This window comes from Camarhynchus parvulus, chromosome Z (genome assembly GCF_901933205.1).
Source record: "Camarhynchus parvulus chromosome Z, STF_HiC, whole genome shotgun sequence".
NCBI classification, from domain to species: domain Eukaryota; kingdom Metazoa; phylum Chordata; class Aves; order Passeriformes; family Thraupidae; genus Camarhynchus; species Camarhynchus parvulus.
This window is the reverse complement of record NC_044601.1, coordinates 1,672,379-1,690,376: the sequence shown is the minus strand read 5'-3', so window position 1 is coordinate 1,690,376 and position 17,998 is coordinate 1,672,379. Positions and strand designations below refer to the sequence as shown.

The following is a 17,998-nucleotide window of genomic DNA, read 5'->3' as shown; positions in this document are numbered from 1 at the left end:
AAAAACCCTGAGGAAAGCTGGTATTGTATGTTGAATTGTACAGTCACTTTGTCTACTGATCTTCAAGAAAGAATGGTCAAAGAACAGCTGTGCAGGTAATCTGAGGTCACTTCTGCAGGTCATAAATTGCACAGTAGCTTTTCCAAATCTTACTTCTCTCCTCCTGTTATATGATAATTCACAATTTGGTTTAGCAGGAGGGTTGAACTTCATAGAGTTTTTATGTAACAGTAAGAAGTCAGCTAAAATAGTCCTTTTTACCCAAGGAGCTAAACCTGTCTGTGCTATTATTCTCTTTTACAGCTCACATTGAGTTTCATCAGTGTGGCTTAATACAGTGCTGTTAATAATGCAAAGCAGCTTCCATAACAATTTTTACAGCTCATGAATCTTTATTCTGAAACAGTTTTAAAGAAGTTACCAGTGAGGTTTTTCAAAACCCCTCCTGAAAAACCCACTTTTTCTTATGAAAAATCTTTCCCATCAGCTACCTTTATTTCTGTACTTAATCTGAAGGACTTGAAACACATAGTTTATGATTCATGAAATTGATATGAACATTAGATCTACTGGCATAGGTGGCATCAAAAATAGTACTTCTCTAAAAAGACAATTTCTCATTCCTATGCTGATAAGCCCTATCCACATGTACACAGCTGTTACTTTTTTTTTGTCTGGTTCATCAAGTTCTGATAAGTGAGATTTGAATACCCATCTGATGAAAATTGTCTACGATTCTGATTTTTTAGCCATAAAAAGAATTTAACTCCAATTATCCTTAGTATTGGAAATGAAAGATTAACTTTCCATTTTTGTTGATGTGGAAAAATAGCTCTTAGCTGCTGTCATTTGTACTACTGATATTTCCTATTTAACTTGGAAGAAGGAGAGTAAATGATACTTTCCAAAGTATTTTTGATGCATTTTTTCTGCTTAAACCATGAAGAAACAAGCATCATGTTTGTTTATGCACTTGACTCCTGAGATGTTGACAATATCCCTCTATTTTGAGTTTTTTTAGAAGAATGTTAAGGATTAATGTACTGGGATGAGGGTAAGGGGAAGGATATTTAGGTTTTTCACAAATGCCACATGCTGTTCTGGGGTAGATTCTTAAGATTGGAAAGTCATATGTTTTGAGTTCTCTTAAAGCGATAAGTTTTGGTTGATTCCTTCTGGGGCTCCCTAAATCAGATGAAGTTTCCAGCCTATAGAGTTTTTTATCCTTTTTCACTTTGCTACATCTACAATTAAGATGAAAAACAGTGACAGTGTTTGTTATAGATGGTGCCTTCTGAACTAGGAAGAGTAAATAATGTGACAGAGAACATGAGATGAGTAAATAACAGCGATGATAACAAAAAATCCTACTTGCTCACACTGTGTTGGAGCCTGATCAGGATTTCCTCACTCTTCCTCTTTGAAAAATCTTGCTTTGGAGTTTGGGTAAGAATCTTGGTGTTGTTTGGTGGTTCTCTGAAATTGAATACAAACACAGGTGGCTTTTTTCCTCCTCCCTTTTTTCTCTCCTTTTAGAAATTGTAAGATTTTTAGAACCAAATATTTAAGCTGAGGCTCATAAATTCATACCTAATTCTCAAAACATCTGTTTTTAAAAGTTTACTTTCTAATTGCTTTACTGCTGGTTTTTAATTTGAAAAAGTACCATTTTAGGATTCTTAATGATTGAATTTATTACTGAGAATTATAGAAAAATAATGCTAAGGGAATTTGAACACTAAGTATTAGATCATGATTATGTTTTCTATTTTATTGAAAGCTGTTATAATTTACTGCAGATGATTTGTAAGCGTTCTTCCTGGTATAGTAATTTGTGATCTCTTTGATGTAGCCTCTCCTAATGAAGGGAGATGGATGGGATAAAAACTGCACTTATGTATTTTGAAGATGTTTAGGGTAATAGTGATAACATTTCAGTCTCATAGCTCAGAAAAGGAAAATTGAGATTCCATTTTTTGCAGCAACCATCTGCTGTTCAGACTGTTCTCAGTGCCTTGCACACAACTCCACTGTGTGCTCACTGAAGTAAGGATTGATGAACAATTGAATCTTTGCTAACTCTTCAAGGTTTGAACCTTATCATGGCCTAGGGAACCATGAAACACCCTAACATTGTAAAAGCAATGCTGCGTATCCAGGAAAAGAATAGTGTATATCCAGAATACTTTATTTTATGAGTAAAAGGAGGCATTTGTTATTATTTCTAAGTATTGCTTTTCACAATTGAATGTTTTATTTCTTTAATAACTGGTCTGTTTGAGGTTTGGTTTTTGTCACTTACAATTAACTTCTGAAATAACTCTTCTCTTTGAAAATGCTTATCTTTGTTGAAATCAGACAATTGTGCTGGGTGGTTGCCCAGAGTCTAGAAAGATAGTCACTAGCAAGCTGCTGCATAGAAAACCTTGTGTGTGATGTGGGTTATCAAGTGCCTGGCTATTGGGGAAGGGTAACTGTCAAGGCTGACCAAGTTCTCCCCTTTGTGAACTGTCTGGTTGACAACTTGTTTCTCAGAGTTTGACCAACAGATGTAGCAGTACCTCCAAAGTAAGATAAACTGATAGGATTCCCATCATCTTATTAGTAAACCTGTGCTTGAAGTGTTATGTTTATGTAATTCAATTTCTCCTCCTGGGGGAAGCTAGAAGACAGAAATAAAGCAGAATGTTGTAAAGCTTGTAGATTTCCCAAGTTATTCCATTTGGAAATAAGGTATATAATTAAGATTACAGATGAGTATGCTCAAATGCTAATTTGTGTGACTGAATTTTTCTGAAGTGCTTTTATATTCTGTGGTCCAAAATTAACAAGAGAAAAATCTGAACAAGCACAAGGTAAAGAGATAGCAATGTCACAAGAAGAGGGCTGTATCATAAATGGCTTCCTTCTGGGTGAAATTAATGGGCATTAATAGTCTCAGGAGCTCTGTTTGCTGTCATTCAGATTATTTTGATTAGGTACAAAATGTACTGGATTTGCTCCATTTGATTTAGAAGCAACTAACTCTATTAAAAAGAAAATTTCTGTGACTTGGACTGATATGCGTTAAAGTGTCTGTTGATCTATACCTACATTCAAGAATATTTTTGTCCCATTTTGCTGTCACGTTTCTTTTGTAACTTTCATTATCTTTTGCACAGTTGATTAATCTTAGAGTAATGGCATTTGACAGCTGGAAAAATCCTTACATTCTATTCACAATCAGAATTAAGCAGTTAGAGAAGATGATGAACTTCGTGATCAGACAGAGACATTACTTATTTCATAACCTTTGTTTATGAGTGCTAATATTTATACATTGATTTTGACATTGATAAGTGTGCCTTATTGATGTCTTTAATTATTGACATGTATTCAGATTATTGAATGATGTCATATTAAACTCAGAGCAATTCAAGTAGATTTAGTGAGACAACAAACTTGCAGTAGAATGTCTTGTTATTTTTGACCTTACTGTTCATATTATAGTTTATTAATTAAAGGCAATTATCTGACCAATGACACTGTGTTTTGAACACTATTTAAATTAATATCTAACATATTGCAAATTAGAAAATTTGGTTTGTTTCTTTTTTAATGTCAGAATTGTACATTGGCATGATGTATATGACTCTCTCTGCTGTTAGATTTTTTTCTTGCTGTCTACTGAAGGAACTGCTTTTGTGCAGTTTATAGGAGTAATATCAAATGAAGCTGATCAAGCTTTGACTAATTTGATGATTGTGAAAAATCTGGCAGAACCACAATAAATTAATAAATGAGTTAAAGTGGTATAAGAATTGACTGAAGGCTTTCATAAAAAGTACAGATTAATGTACAGATGCAATGATAATAAATCAACAGATAATTTGATTCCACTTTATGTTGTTATTTTCTTTGGTTAGTTCTCTCAGGAATTATCAGATTTTTTTCCTTCATAAACAAGCTTTTGAAATGTCATATTGTCAATTTATTCAAAAAGTTATGCACTGAAGTACAGAATCCTTGTAGTTAAGCAGTAAAAAATCCATTCAATTTTAATTCTTTAACTTTTTGGCTCTGTCACACTTTTTTCAATGTTAAAACTCTTACATTAATACCTCTAAGTAGTAATTTTTGTGGGTTTTTTTTTTTACAGATTTCTTTGCAAATTGTTTTCTTAAATTTGAGTATTATTATTGAAAGAGTGTGCAGTTTGATGGCAATTCCTATCTATTTGTAGTATAACAGCTTCTGAATGTGACATTCATTCTGCAAAAAGTATCAACTGAGATGAAGGAAATACGTTTCTCATGGTGTTTGATCAGTGAGGCTGTAGTTTTAAGCAATAATCTTGTGTATAGGGGAAAAATAAACTATTCTATATTGAGAATTTCCTCCTAAGTCTCACAGTTTCCCACCCAGGGAAGAGATATAGTAAAGATTGGTTTCCATCATGCAGCGTGGTAGTGTGGTACAGAAATTCTTGGGACGGGACTGAGAGGTGTTGTGTGCTGGGAGTTTGGGTTAATGGAGGCATTCAGAGAGTCTCTGGGATGCACGCTTGTGACATTATACTTATGAACAAAAATGTAGAAATCACAATAGCAATGATCCCCAACCCTTTTTAGATTTCCTGAATTCATGTTCGACAAAAAGTCTCCAGAGAGGGTGACTCCATGACCTTCCTAGGCAGCTTACTCCAATTCCTAACCACTCTGTCAGTGAAGAATTTTTTTCTAATTTTTAATCTGAACCTCCCTTGGCACTATTTAAGGCCATTTCCTCTTGTCCTTTCATTTGGGATGTGGCAGAAGAGACTTATCCCCACCTAGCTTCAACCTCCTTTTCTCCAGACTGAGCACCCCCAGCTCCCTCAGCTGCCTCTTATCATACTTGTGCTCCAGACCCTTCCCCAACTCCAGTGCCCTTCTCTGGACATGCTCCGGCCCTTCAATGTTCTTTCCTGAATGGAAGGTCCCAGAGCTGGACACCAGTGCCCAGCACAGGGGGATGGTCAATTCCTGGACAAATGCTTTACCTGCCATGTGTTATCTTTTCAAGTAGTTGCCTGTAATATTTCCAACTTCCAAAAATGATATAAGAGATGCAAATATGTGTCTTGTTGACAAGTCAAAAGATCAGTTCATTTCCATGTGCACTGAGGAGAAAAATGTGGGAGTTTTTTTTAATTTAGTAGTAAGTTTCTTTGTATACTAAAATGAAGTTTTCTTATCTAATTTTCACTTGACGAATTGTTAAAATCAGGGTGCTAAATATTATTTCCAGAGCTTGTGTGAAACTTTACCTAATGCAAATCTATCTACATACCATCATGTAGGCTTAATTTCTAATAAAAATTTGCTATATGATATCACAGACTATTTTATTGTATAGCAAGATTTCTAAACTCTTGAACTATAAATGCTTATCTTTAAAATTTTTTAGTATGCTTGTGATTAAGTGTTCTAAATGTAATACTTCTTCAGCTCCATTTCTGAAATGTGTCTTAGAGAAACTGTATCTTGCATATTTGCACAGGCTGAAAATTCTGCTTTCCTTTTCATAGGATAAGAAGTGGGTTCTCAATCATGAAGATGTCACGTTGGGGGAATTACTGGGCAAAGTAAGTAATAAAGTGAGCTAAATAACATTTGAGTAAGTATACTGTAATTATTACACTATTTCTGTATACCTTTTCTTTTAAATGGCTCTGGTATGTAATTTTTATGTCAATTTTTTACACTAATACATGAGACAACCTTACGCTTTAAGCAGACATAAGTCACGCTTGGTAGTAAACATTATAATGATTGTGCTGAAAGTATTTAACTAGCATACTTTTTTTTTTCTCTTTTGGAAGTGTTTTGAGCTAACTAGATTTCTATAAAGCATGATGTGGCTGTTCTTTCTGTAGTTGGAGAAAAACGTTGCAAAATATAAATAAAAACACATAGAGAAATAGGTGTATGCTTATGCATTTGTGTATAAAATTTGGTATGATGAGATGACTAAATATTTATTAAAACAAATGCTAATTGCTTGTGCATGATTATTTTCATTCATTCATTGATGGAATTAGATAATTTCACAATCTTAATAAATCTTGTGTAGTTCATAAACATGTAGTTTACAAAGTCTGCTTAGGAACTACAGATCTTTAAAATCAGGCAAACTCCTCACTTTTTTGGCACCTTTGCACCTGCAAAGACCATTTTGGGTGCTACTCTGGACACAGAGTAGTTTGAAAAGATTTTCCAAAAACTGAGAAAACAAGATTAAATGAGGAAGAGACAAATCAAATTAGTTAACTGCCTTCTTACTATGGTGCACCCTAAAAAAAATCAGTAAGAAATTCAAGAATGGGGAAATAAAATATTTCCATAAACTTCTGTTTCCCACTATAAAAGCTTTTTGGGAGATTAAGATGACAAAAAGTATGACCATATTGAGCTGTGCTTTCATAAAATACAGGTACTGCAGGATGTTCACATTCTTAAACAGGATGGTATCAAGGGAGAAAAATTAAGATGTTCCAGCCACAAAAAAAGTTTTGACTTGTTAAAAAATAAATATTAATTAGTTTTGATGTGTAAAGACATTTAAAGCAATTTGAAAAGCATTTTTAGTAAATTCAATTTACATGGTATTGCATGTTTTTGGCACAAAGCATTTTTGACATTCAGTAAAGGCAGCTCAGAATTTTAATTATAGGAGGATGTTCTTTAAGAAATACAGCATAGACTAAAAACTTTATAGGAACACAGCATGATTCTTATGCATTCACCTCTAAGAAGATGTGGTCATACTAAAAAAGATAAGAATGACAGGAATATCAACATCTGTATGACAAGATGTGAAGTAAACTATAGCCATTCACCACAAAAGTGAGAAATCAGAGAGTCTACAAAACTTTGAGTGGCCTGGAAAAGATGAGGAAGAAATCACAAAATTTTAATGTGTAAAAGATGCAAGCTTTAGAAAATATGTACCTCAGGAGTGAATGGTCAGTTTATTTACTCAGCATTAATTCAATAATACCCCACAACATGAAAATTGCAGAATTGGAATGTGTTTTACTAAAAATCATCTGTCTAATAATACTTCAATATTGTCAATAAAGAAGTAAAGCATTTTCAAGACTTAAATAAAGCTCAGGATGGATTCAGATTTCACTGTTAAATACTTCTGACCAGAATGGTAGAGGAAAAGTGGCGTGGGAGCAACTCACCTGCTTACCTTGGGCTTCTCATGCCATTTCAGATCTGAGAGGTAATGTGCTAGCCTCTGGAAGTGCTTTAGAAGGGCTGTCAGAGATCCTGAGCCTCACTTGCCAGCTACATCTTCCCTGTCCCAGCAAACAGAAAATAATTCTGCAGGCGTGTTCAGCCCTGCATTTCTTCCCTTGTTACTGGAATCATGTTACTCTTTTCCATCTGTGAGTTTCTTTTTTTCCCTTTTCTGTCATCTTTCTTTGGCAACACTAAATTCAGCTGTATGATGTAATGAAATCTTCATCACTCAGGAAAGGAAGGCAAACATCTCCAGCAGACTTTTTTTGAAGTCACATGCAGCCCCAGACACCAGGACGCAGAAGTGTAGTATGTGTAGAAGTTAATCAGACATAGTTTCAAAATTGAGTTGTGCTTATTTTTTGGGAAATACAGAGCTTTACTAGATGTATGAGATCTGTAGTTTTCTTCTTGTTTCCTTCTCTTGAGGGTTTATTTCATTGATACCAGCGCTTTATACCTCACAATTTCCTTCTTCTTTCAATTTGTGTCCTAATTAATTTTCCTTTTGTTTTTATTAAATAAAAATGCATCAGGTGGGGTCTTTTATGGTATTTAGTACTTCAATTTTCTTCTATGAAAGCTAAAAAAACCTAACTTGCCTTGGGGGTATGTTATTCACTACCTAAAATGTCTGATGATAAAAGGAGCTGCTTTCTAAAGTCTTGTCCAAATAAGAGCCTTACAGATTTGTCTTTATAGAGCAGTGCTGAGCTTGGTTTTAAAGAAATTCTGGATCACCATACACAACAATACATTTTGCAGTGGGTTTAATTTATGATAAAAATTAATATTCAGTGTTTTCCTTCTTCATAGTTTCTGTTTTTTCTTTCTTGTATGTGAGAATGTTTGTTATTTTGGTGTGTTTTGTCACAGTTTTTGAGATCAGTTTTTGGTCTCTTCCAGACTGCAAGTTAAAAACTATTCACAAAATACAATAGTGTGAAAATGAAAGAGGGCAAGAGTAACAATAAGAAGAACAAAGTACTACAGTCAATGTCAGTTGATTTGAAAAGCTACTAAAAGGTTTTATGAGAAAATTCTAATTACTTAATTAATGGTGTTTTTTTCCTCCTTCCAGCAAGGTCAAAACAGGACTCATATGCTGTGTCCATATAATAGATGTACTACATCAGAGTGAATGGCTTTGATTAGGACAGATACTGAAAGAAAATCTCATTTGGCTTCATAAACACATTCCAGAGTTCTGGTCCACTTTCAGTAGCTCTCTGCATTATTTTTTCTGGCAATTCATTTAAGATTTTATTTACTTAAAATGATCATTTTTCTCCTGATTTCAGGGTAATTTTGGTGAGGTGTATAAAGGAACGTTAAAGGATAAAACCCCTGTTGCTGTAAAAACTTGCAAAGAAGATCTTCCTCAAGAACTGAAAATAAAATTTCTGTCTGAAGCCAGGTAAGTTCTCTAAAACTACTTGTGGTACTTTTTTTCAGTTTTTATCACCAGATGCATTTACAAAACCTGACCTTCTGAAAAATTCAAAAAAGCAGTTGTCAAACTTTTCCTTCTTTTCTCTCCCTCAGTACATTCCACAGCTGTCACCCTGGTAACTAAACATTGGCATTTGTAACGTGTGAATGCAGTAGCATTTTCACTTGCTGAAACCATCTTGTTGACAAGGCAAGCCATGCCTGTAAAATAAAATTTTGTTGTCTTAAGTGCTTTCATTTAGAACTTCTAAGATATACCATGAGGATGGGGATAAGAAGACTGGAAGATGTTGTTAATTTAAGTGTGATTATACCAGGCCTAACTCCTGCCTTATATCTATGGCTAGTAGAGGTGATCAAATGTGCCCAAATTGCTTCTCTTAGTGGGGTGTAGGCCCCATTCAGTAATTTTCTGTTTGTAAGAAGAGTTTGCTCCAGTAGAGCTTTTTTTATACTGTGTCAATCAGCATGAGATTATATGCTTATTTTCCAATTACAGACATGACACAATGTGCAAAGCCCATTTTAAACTACCTTGCTCCTTCTTGCTTTGAGGCTTCATATGCTTTAATTTCCACTCCCAAGTCAGTGTGATGAGTATTGGAAAATAAAAGATACCATCTGCATTTATAGAATGAGGATCAGCCACCCTATCCATTGAATAATTTAAAAAAACTTGCAACTTGGCAACAGCAGAGATATGTCATTTTTTAAGCAGCTTGACACTAATGGGAAAAAATGGTCTGAAAAAATGGAATGTGTTATTTTTCGCTAAATGTGTGTGTAGGTTAGTATTTTACTCTTGATCCTTGGGAAAAAGGGAAAAAGAGGAGGTGCTTTGAGTCAGCAAATATCAGAAGGAGCATTCAAGTTACAAGGTCTCTGTAGAATTTTTTCTTGCTCTTCTTTTCACTTGAAAATCATAGCATGCTGTTTTAGGCTGGAAATGTTCTTATTAAAGCATTGTGTCAAAAGATGTAAATTGTTAATTTAATTCTCAAAATTGATGTCCTTATAGTCTTCTAACACTTACTGTATTAATTAATCTCTCAAAATAAAATTGGAACAAGTGTTCTTTTGAACAGTGCAGCAGGGAAACATGCGGGCAAGCTGTGCATACTTTTTTGATATCACTCTGCTTCTGGTCCACCACTGAAATTCTGATTATATACAGGGGTTCTATCAGGCCATTTTTTAGTTATATATAGATAAGTGTCACACAGACAAATGGTGAAATTACAATAAGAATAATTTTTTATTTATTAGTGAATCAGTTGTGATGTTCATTTGAAACAGAGTGGTGATTGATCTAACAGATTCTATCAAATCATTGATTTTGATAACAGCAATTATATTTTTCTTTGATAACAATAATGATATCTTCCATTAAAGTAACATTAAAGGTTTTAGATATTCTCCTGTAATGTTTAATCAGCCTGTACAATAAAATTTATTAATATAATGAGCTTCTTGTGTGTTTTGCAGGATACTCAAACAATATGATCATCCTAATATTGTAAAACTTATAGGAGTTTGCACTCAGCGACAGCCTATATATATTGTTATGGAACTTGTTCCAGGTAATTGGTTTTCTCGGGTTTTTTTGCAGCATATTTCCATAGGTTTCATGGTTTCCATAATGTGAAATGTATTATTTTCTATTTGTCTTATTCTGCCTTCCTATGGCTGACCTCAAAAGTCACCTGTGTTGCAAATCTTTGAAAATGCTGGGTTCTACTAGCTTTGGAGTGGTTGAGCTCCACAAATCTGTTGAGAATTTTACTGTAGCCTTTAATGACAACAGAAGCTTCATTATTCTCCTGATGAGATAGAAAATGTTATTTCCTTTAACAATAGAGTTCAGTAGTGAATATTAAGAAATATTTAAAGAAACTTCATGTCTGGGTAATGTATCAATTTTAATAACTCTTGTTTGGGTCATCTTTATTAATATACTTTTTTTTTTTTACCAGAATGTATTGTTTTGTTTTAAGGTTGCTTTATTTTTGGAATTGGGTTCATTTTATTCAGCAATGGCTGGAGTGAATTTCAAATTACTGGGATGATAACAGCTTTTGGGCAATTTTACCTCTTTGTTGATTTTCTCAGCAGCTGCAAAATGTGTTGGTTTGGTAGCCTCTAGTGCTGCTTAATATGCAACACTGTATTAGTTTTATATATCACTGGATTTATCTTCAGAATTATACAGCAAGCTTCTTTAATAACCATTTTATTCAGGAAGACTTAGATTGCTTATAATTCTTGAATACTGGCTGTAGAGTGAGAGCACTGATGAAATATTTGACCTTGTGGAGTTTTCTGCCTTTATTAAATTAGATTATACTAGATTATTATATTTGTATGCATGATTAACTTTATTAAAATGGAGACTGAAATCAGTGTCCTCAGTTTTAAGGGGTATTTTAGTAATCAGCTTCTCCAGACATCTCTCAAGATAAAAGTAAATCCTGATCTTTTAACACCTTTATCATTCTGGTTCAGGCTTTTCAGAGCCTTGTACAAGTTGTTGAAACATGCTAATGCAATTGAGGAGGAATTGAGTTAGAACTTTCTTCTGATTCTTATGCCTATTTTGCAGTTCAAGTCTATCCAAACATTCTTGGGATTGAATTTGCTTCAGAAAGAAGCTTCTTCCAAAGAGAATTGTTGCCCTGTTTCAATGGTCTGTAAACCCCCTGGGCTGGCTGCTCTGCCTGCACACCCAGATAAACAAGGGACTGCCTTCAAGCCACCACACTTCCCCACGTGCCCTTACCTCTTGGCACACCAAAAGACTGACCATATGAGCAGAAAACATACGGATGCCAGAGAAATGTCAAATCACTTAGATGAGTCGAGAAGCAGCGATTCTGTTGTTTTCTCTATTTTTCTAGTGACAAGTTTGGATGAGACAACAAAAAAATTAATAGTGCTCTGACTTGGTATTTAACACTGCCCTTTGAGGAACAGGATAGTGGTAAACTTGTCTTCTACTTGACACTAAACTTTCTCAGTATCTTCATTGTTTTGTTTTAAATGTGTTTATGCTTGAAGGTGTTTAAGCAGTTTAACTCTGACATTCTGTTTAATAACTAAAAATGTCAAGTTTTAACTTAGAATTGTGTTCTGTGAATGTATGCCTGAGAACACATGTAATTTATAAATGTCTGACAGTTTTTCCCTGAGGATAAAATAAGAAGCATCTCCATAAAACAAGGGATTTCTCCTGTGATTTTTGACTTCAATGCTTGCATCTTTTCTGCCATTTTTATATCCCAAATACACATAGGCTGCACACCTACTGTGTCTTCTGAGACTCCTCTGGTGTGATTCCATAGCAGCTAATTCTGCTTTGCATTCCAAATTATGATTTCAAATCAGAGTCTTAATTTATTCAGGTCTTAAAAATGTATATTGAAACTTAGCACTTTATATGGAGAGGTGCTGCTCTGTTGGTGATTCTGTTATAAACTGGCTCTGCAGACATATCTTTGCTGAAGGTGTAAATGGGATTAAAAGCCATGCATACAGATAAAGGCGTCAGTGAAAACAGTAAAGAAAGGTTGCAGATGCATCTTAAATTATGTGTCCATCCTTTGGTACATGCAAAAATACCCCAAATGTTGCCAGCAAGTAACAGAGAAACAAAGTTGTCAAAGACAATTACCCCTTTTCTTAGGGGGTGTTAACGTAAGTTACATGTCCTGTAATAAAGAATGTCAAGATGGGTGATGTAGGAAGGATTAACTGAAATAGTAAAAAAATAGAATGTCATGGATATATAGAATGGTTTGTGTTGGAAGGAGCCTTGAAGATCTTCCAGTTCCAACCCCCCTGCCGTGGGCAGGGGACACCTCCTGCTGGAACAGGTTGCTCAGAGCCCCATCTCACCTGGCCTTGACCATAACTAACTACATATTAGTGAGAAAAAAGCATCCTTTACTTACTGTTCACTGGCTGTTGGCCATACTGGTCTCACTGTACATGTCCTCCCAGTGTCAATCCATCATAGATTACTCCAGTACAGAAGGAAGGACTTGGTTGTTTTCACAATCTGTCTATCAAGAAGTTAGGGAAAGGTCTTAATGTGATGTATCTATGTGTTGTACAGATCTCCAGATCTCTCTTTAAGGGGTGCACATAGAGAAAAATGCATCTGATCTCCTTGCCATTGGCTGGGTTTTAGAGGGCCAGGTCTCTTCTCTCCCGAGTCTTTTCCTACAGGTCTTTTTGCAGGTTCCTCTGCAAATGGGAAGGAACATCTTGTATGCAGAATGTGTGCACTGTTTATTTATTGAGAATTCAGATTTAGTATTGCTTTCTGTAAACTATTTTTTTTAATTGTTGAAGAAATAAACTAAGTAAAATGTTCTTTGTTGTATGCTAGCAGAAGCTAATCTGTATGTAGCAGCAATTTCCTTCATGTATATATGGAAAGTTACATGTATGCAAGAAATGTGACCTAAAACCACCATTCAGCAATTTGCAGTTACTAAAAGATAATTTTTTTTTAATCCTAAACAAATTGTCCTGCTTTTCCTCCCCTCACCTTCCCAAAATGACCAAGATAGCCAAGGAAAATGAATCAATAAGCTGCTACTATTTTTCTTATTAACATTTTATGTATTTGTAATTTGAGATCTATACACAAATCTGATTTGCAGGCTTAAGTTATGCTAGTTAGCTGCTGTGAAAAAGGAGTCTAGCCAAGCAGATGGTTTATAAATTTTTGTGGTTGCATAATGGATAAATTTGCGATAACCTTTAAGGCACTCTTGCAAATAATTGATTTTATTCTTTTTTACCTAAATGATATTGAAATACTAACTAAAAGGATAGACAGCCCAGATCTTTATAAGGGCCCAATGCTGTAGCTGCTGGATCGCTTTTCAACGATCATGTAATCATAAAACCCCCTGAATTTTACAGTGGCCTGGTTTTCTTCTGTGAAATTTTTAGTAGACTAAGAAATGAGAAAACAGCTCTACTTGGAAATTATTATCTTTCTATTAAAACATTTTGTTATTAATGGAGAACGTACCGTAGCGATTTCCCCTTCTTCTATGACTTATGACTCTTTCTCTATGACAACAGTTGTTCCTAGTTGGAAAATGTTAGGACTGTTAAAAAGACTGCTGCTTACAAAAATCAGACTGTTGCAACATGTTAGTGTCTTGTATGACTCTTAACATCATGTAGGTTGCTATAGGTTATTTTCCTTGTAATATTCCTCTTGATTGTTACGGCTTTATAGTGAAATGCTCTTTAAGATGGGTTTGATAAGGTTTGTTGCAAAGGTCACGTTTGGTGGAGTTTTTTTCTGGTATCTTCTGATCTAAAAATAGGAATACTGGACTGTTTCATAACTGAATACAGTAACATTTTATTTATCTGTTGTGATACACTTTAATTACACAGTTTATCCTAAGAAAGATAGAGGAAGTTAAAATGAGAATTGCTAGTGAATTTTGGGGGAAGAAACCCCGTATGTTGAGACTTGCCAAATGCTTGATGGTAGTGCAGAGCCATGAGTTTGTATTGTCCTATGGACTTGACTAACCTGACTGAAAAGTAATGTAGTAAATGTGCAGCACGAGTTTTAAAGCTGTTCAGGGGGAATTGCTGTGGATTTGCAACCACTGGAATTTTCTAATGCAGATAATCCTTTGTTAGGGATTGTTTCCCACATGAAAAAGAGCAGAACTTTGTGTAAGGGTTTACAGTGCTGTGTAAGAAAGAATGTTACATTCCTGTAATGCCAAGTCAATCTGAAAAACTGAGCATAATACTCATATTTTCTGTGTTAATTTATTAATTTTTCTTTGCTCTGTGTCTGTTGTCCCAGTGGAATTTCTGTGCTTTATCTTGCATTGTTGACCTTAAAACTGAAGAAAGAGAAATAATTATGAGGAACTGCTTTGGTATTCAGAACAGTGAAAGAACTATTTGCCATTGTCTCTTTATGCCACACAGGGCATAAGGAGTTTTTGTAACAGCTCATTTTCAGCAAATTTCTATGATGATCAAAAAGACTGCCTGGAATACTGCCAGAGTCCAGACTGACAACTGAGACAAATGGATGCTGAATTTTGGTGGGGCATGGAGATTTATCAGGAAAGTGCTGAAGGGGCTGCAGAGCCTGGTTCCTGTTCTTTTCTTTTCAGAGTGAACTCAAAATCTCTTCATTAAAAAATACCAGGAAAAAAAAGAAACTAAAATCCTCTCCTCTTTTACCCTTTTTAACTGTTATCTTTCTGGCCTCAACTTCTCTTTTAGTGATCATGGGTAACAAAGTGTGTTTTAATTCATTGCAGTACTCAGGATCATTAAACTGCATTTTCATTTGCTTGTAATTTATCATCCAATCTCCCATGTAATCAAAAAGGAACTGCAGGAGTCCCATTAAAAATTTGAATGTTTTTTCCTCTTTCTTTAGGGGAAGAACAAATCAAGATCAAATGTAATCTATAAGATGCAAAAAGCAGTCCTAAGCTACAACGTTCTTTCTTCTCCTTCTTTATGTTAATTTCAATTTACTTGAATCTTAGTCCTGAAAGGAGAATTTAATTTAGAGGTAAGAACTTGGCGTGTCCATGAAATATGTGTTCTAGAAGGGGGCATTTTGAGGATAGATGTGGAATCCTGTGGTGCAGTTACCACTTCATGCAACTATTTTAGCAGCTTATTTTATTGAGTACCATTTTTGCATGGTGCCTCTGCCCCTCCAGCAAAGAGTCTGCAAGATAAGCACCATCATCGTGCTTGCACCAGCTCTCTCTGAAAAATTTGTCTAATTAAAAGTAGATGCAAACATCTTTGTGTGTTCCAGTGCTTGATTCAAGGTAGTAGATGGAAGCTTGAAGTCACATGATTTGTGACCTGCTTCTTTTTGAAGCTGAAACGTATAATCTCAAGTTGGTAGCCTGCTTTCTCTGTTTTGGGTTTCTGTATATTTAAACATTTTTATAACCATCATAGTTAAAATTAAAACCTCAAAAATATTTTGGAATAATTTTATTTCTGCTACGTCAGGCATTCAAATATAGGCAATTGAAGTGTCTGTCTTGTCTCTTGAGTCTTAATATAGCTTCCTCTAGCATATGCATTATGCTAATATGATCCATGATGAGGATATTATATATTATGACATTATGAAAGCTAGATGATATTCCTGTTCCAGGTACAGTACTTCAGATAGTTCTAAACAATTTCCCAGAAGTTGTCTCTTGGCTCCTGATCCATTCTGTGGCTACATACCGTATTTAGTCTGTTCTAGCAGTGATCTGTTCTGATCTGATTCTCACCCCCTCTCCCCAGTGTGTTCATGGACATTTTTCATTCTCCTAATGCATTACATTTCACTGGGGTACCAGTGTGCCTTCCTGATACCACTGTAGAATTCCTTTCTGATAATAGATACCTGTTTTTAAAAAAAAGCAACTTCCTTTTTAACCTAACAGTGAGTTTCTGTTTGTTGTTTTAGCTAACTCTTGTTGGTATGTTCTGAATGCTGGCAGCTGGAAAGAGGTAGAGCTATGCCTGTGCATGTAAACAGCTATGGAAGTATCCAGTAATCCAGTGGGAAGATTGTTGGAATTAGGTTTCAGCTACACTCAACTTATACCCAGATATGTGCAGCCAGCTTCCAAGGGGGAGTTCAGCAAGGTCATAAGTTCTGTCTTTGCAGCTGGATAAGGTAACCTGTAGAGGTCTGTTCTGGATCATTTGGGATGCAAATTGCCTGTGCCACTGATGCAGAAACAAATCAGAGGTGGCAGGTTTTATGAGCTCAGGTGCGGCACTGCTGGATGTGCCCTGACTCCCAGGCACACCCGGAATGAGCACGGCCATTTCTGCCGTGCCTGTAGCCAGCCACCACTCCTGAAAGTGCTCAGAAAATTACTAAACCTAGCACTTTGAAATAGGGCTTAGTGAGCATGGTGGTGTTTGGTTGAAGGTTGAACTTGATGTTCTTGGAAGTCTTTTCCAACCCAAGGGATTCTATGATTCTTAACCCAAGTGTGGGATTACCTCTGAACCCTGTTCGTGCTGTCCTACCTGTGGTTGGCTTTGGTCTGGTTTAGTTTATTCACTCCTTTTCTTCTGCAATGTGGCTCCTATTGCTATTTGCTGTATGTTAGAGCACTTTTCAACTTCCAAGGGGTGTGTTATGTCAGAAACGTGCAAATAAAGTGTGGTGTCTTCCTGACCTACCAGGCTCACTTTTTGGCTTTTTTTGGAAAAGAAGCTCCAGGGCATAAAGTGTAGAAGTACCTACAGATCCATTATAGGTGGTACTGGGGAGCTGATACAATTTACTAAATCTTAAATTACTTTTGTGGAATTGCTCTTATTTCCTGCATGTAGTGATAATTTGGAGTATAGCACCAAATCACAGCTGACTAGATGCATTTCTCTTGTTACTTGCGCTGGAACCAGTAAACCCATTTATAACTAAAAACTTAGTTCTGAGACTGAGATGTGTATAATTTATTTATTAATATGAAATACAACATCCCTATTATCTTGAGCTTTTTGCTAAATTAATTCTCTTCTTGGATAAAGGAGAGCAGATGCTAAGAGCAGCTGAAGACAATGTATATCATGGCTTACTTGAGCCTTAGATTAGACCTCCTGTTTCTGAGATGCCACTGATTTCAGGCCTGGAATGCTGATTGATGCTAGGGAATATCTGAACTTTTACTATTAATTGTATGATTCAGCTGCTCTGTTTTCTACTTCAGTGGTTTTTTTTTCCTCTTTCCTACTTTTGAAGGCAGTGGCATCTCTATAGAGATCATTCATGTTTTTTTCCCTAATTACTTCTCTTTAGAGAGTCCCTTAAACTTTATTAAAGTTTTGCATGATCTCACCCATTGGTTGTGTTGGTTGAACGTCCTCTGTAGCTGTCTTTTGTGAGCAGATTTCAGATCTGAGTCCTATCTGATTTCACATCCTGAGTCTTTACTGCACACTGTCCAAAATTAATACAACAACAAAAAAAAGAAGGATCCATCAAATTCCAATTAGAGAAAAACTGCAGTGATAGTGACTATCTGGCTTTGTTTCTATTCTGTTCTCTTTTTCTCTCTAGTCGGATAAGTTATCTTCTCATTATTACTCGTTGGTGAAGCCACTTTCTGTCTACCCTACTGTTTCTCTTCACACAGACTCCTGTCTGCTTCTCTAGGTTTTCTCTCTCACTTTATCCTCTTAAGCTTCCAGCTCTCATTTTGATTTGTCCTTGTGTCTCTGCAACTGTCTGTGCTTCTGCC

At 35.5% G+C, this 17,998-nt stretch overlaps 1 protein-coding gene across 3 annotated transcripts in view; it reads left to right on the top strand.

Annotated features, from left to right (window-relative positions):
* FER (FER tyrosine kinase) overlaps positions 1–17,998 on the top strand; it is a 156,563-nt gene that overhangs the window by 95,410 nt on the left and 43,155 nt on the right. For 2 of the 3 annotated variants that reach the window (XM_030968860.1, XM_030968859.1), the window contains 3 exons: positions 5,549–5,605; positions 8,573–8,688; positions 10,209–10,303. In XM_030968860.1, the coding sequence (XP_030824720.1) occupies positions 5,549–5,605; positions 8,573–8,688; positions 10,209–10,303 (268 nt within the window). Of the gene's footprint in view, positions 1–5,548; positions 5,606–8,572; positions 8,689–10,208; positions 10,304–17,998 lie in introns of those variants that run through there. The other variant, XR_004061501.1, reaches the window with a different exon arrangement.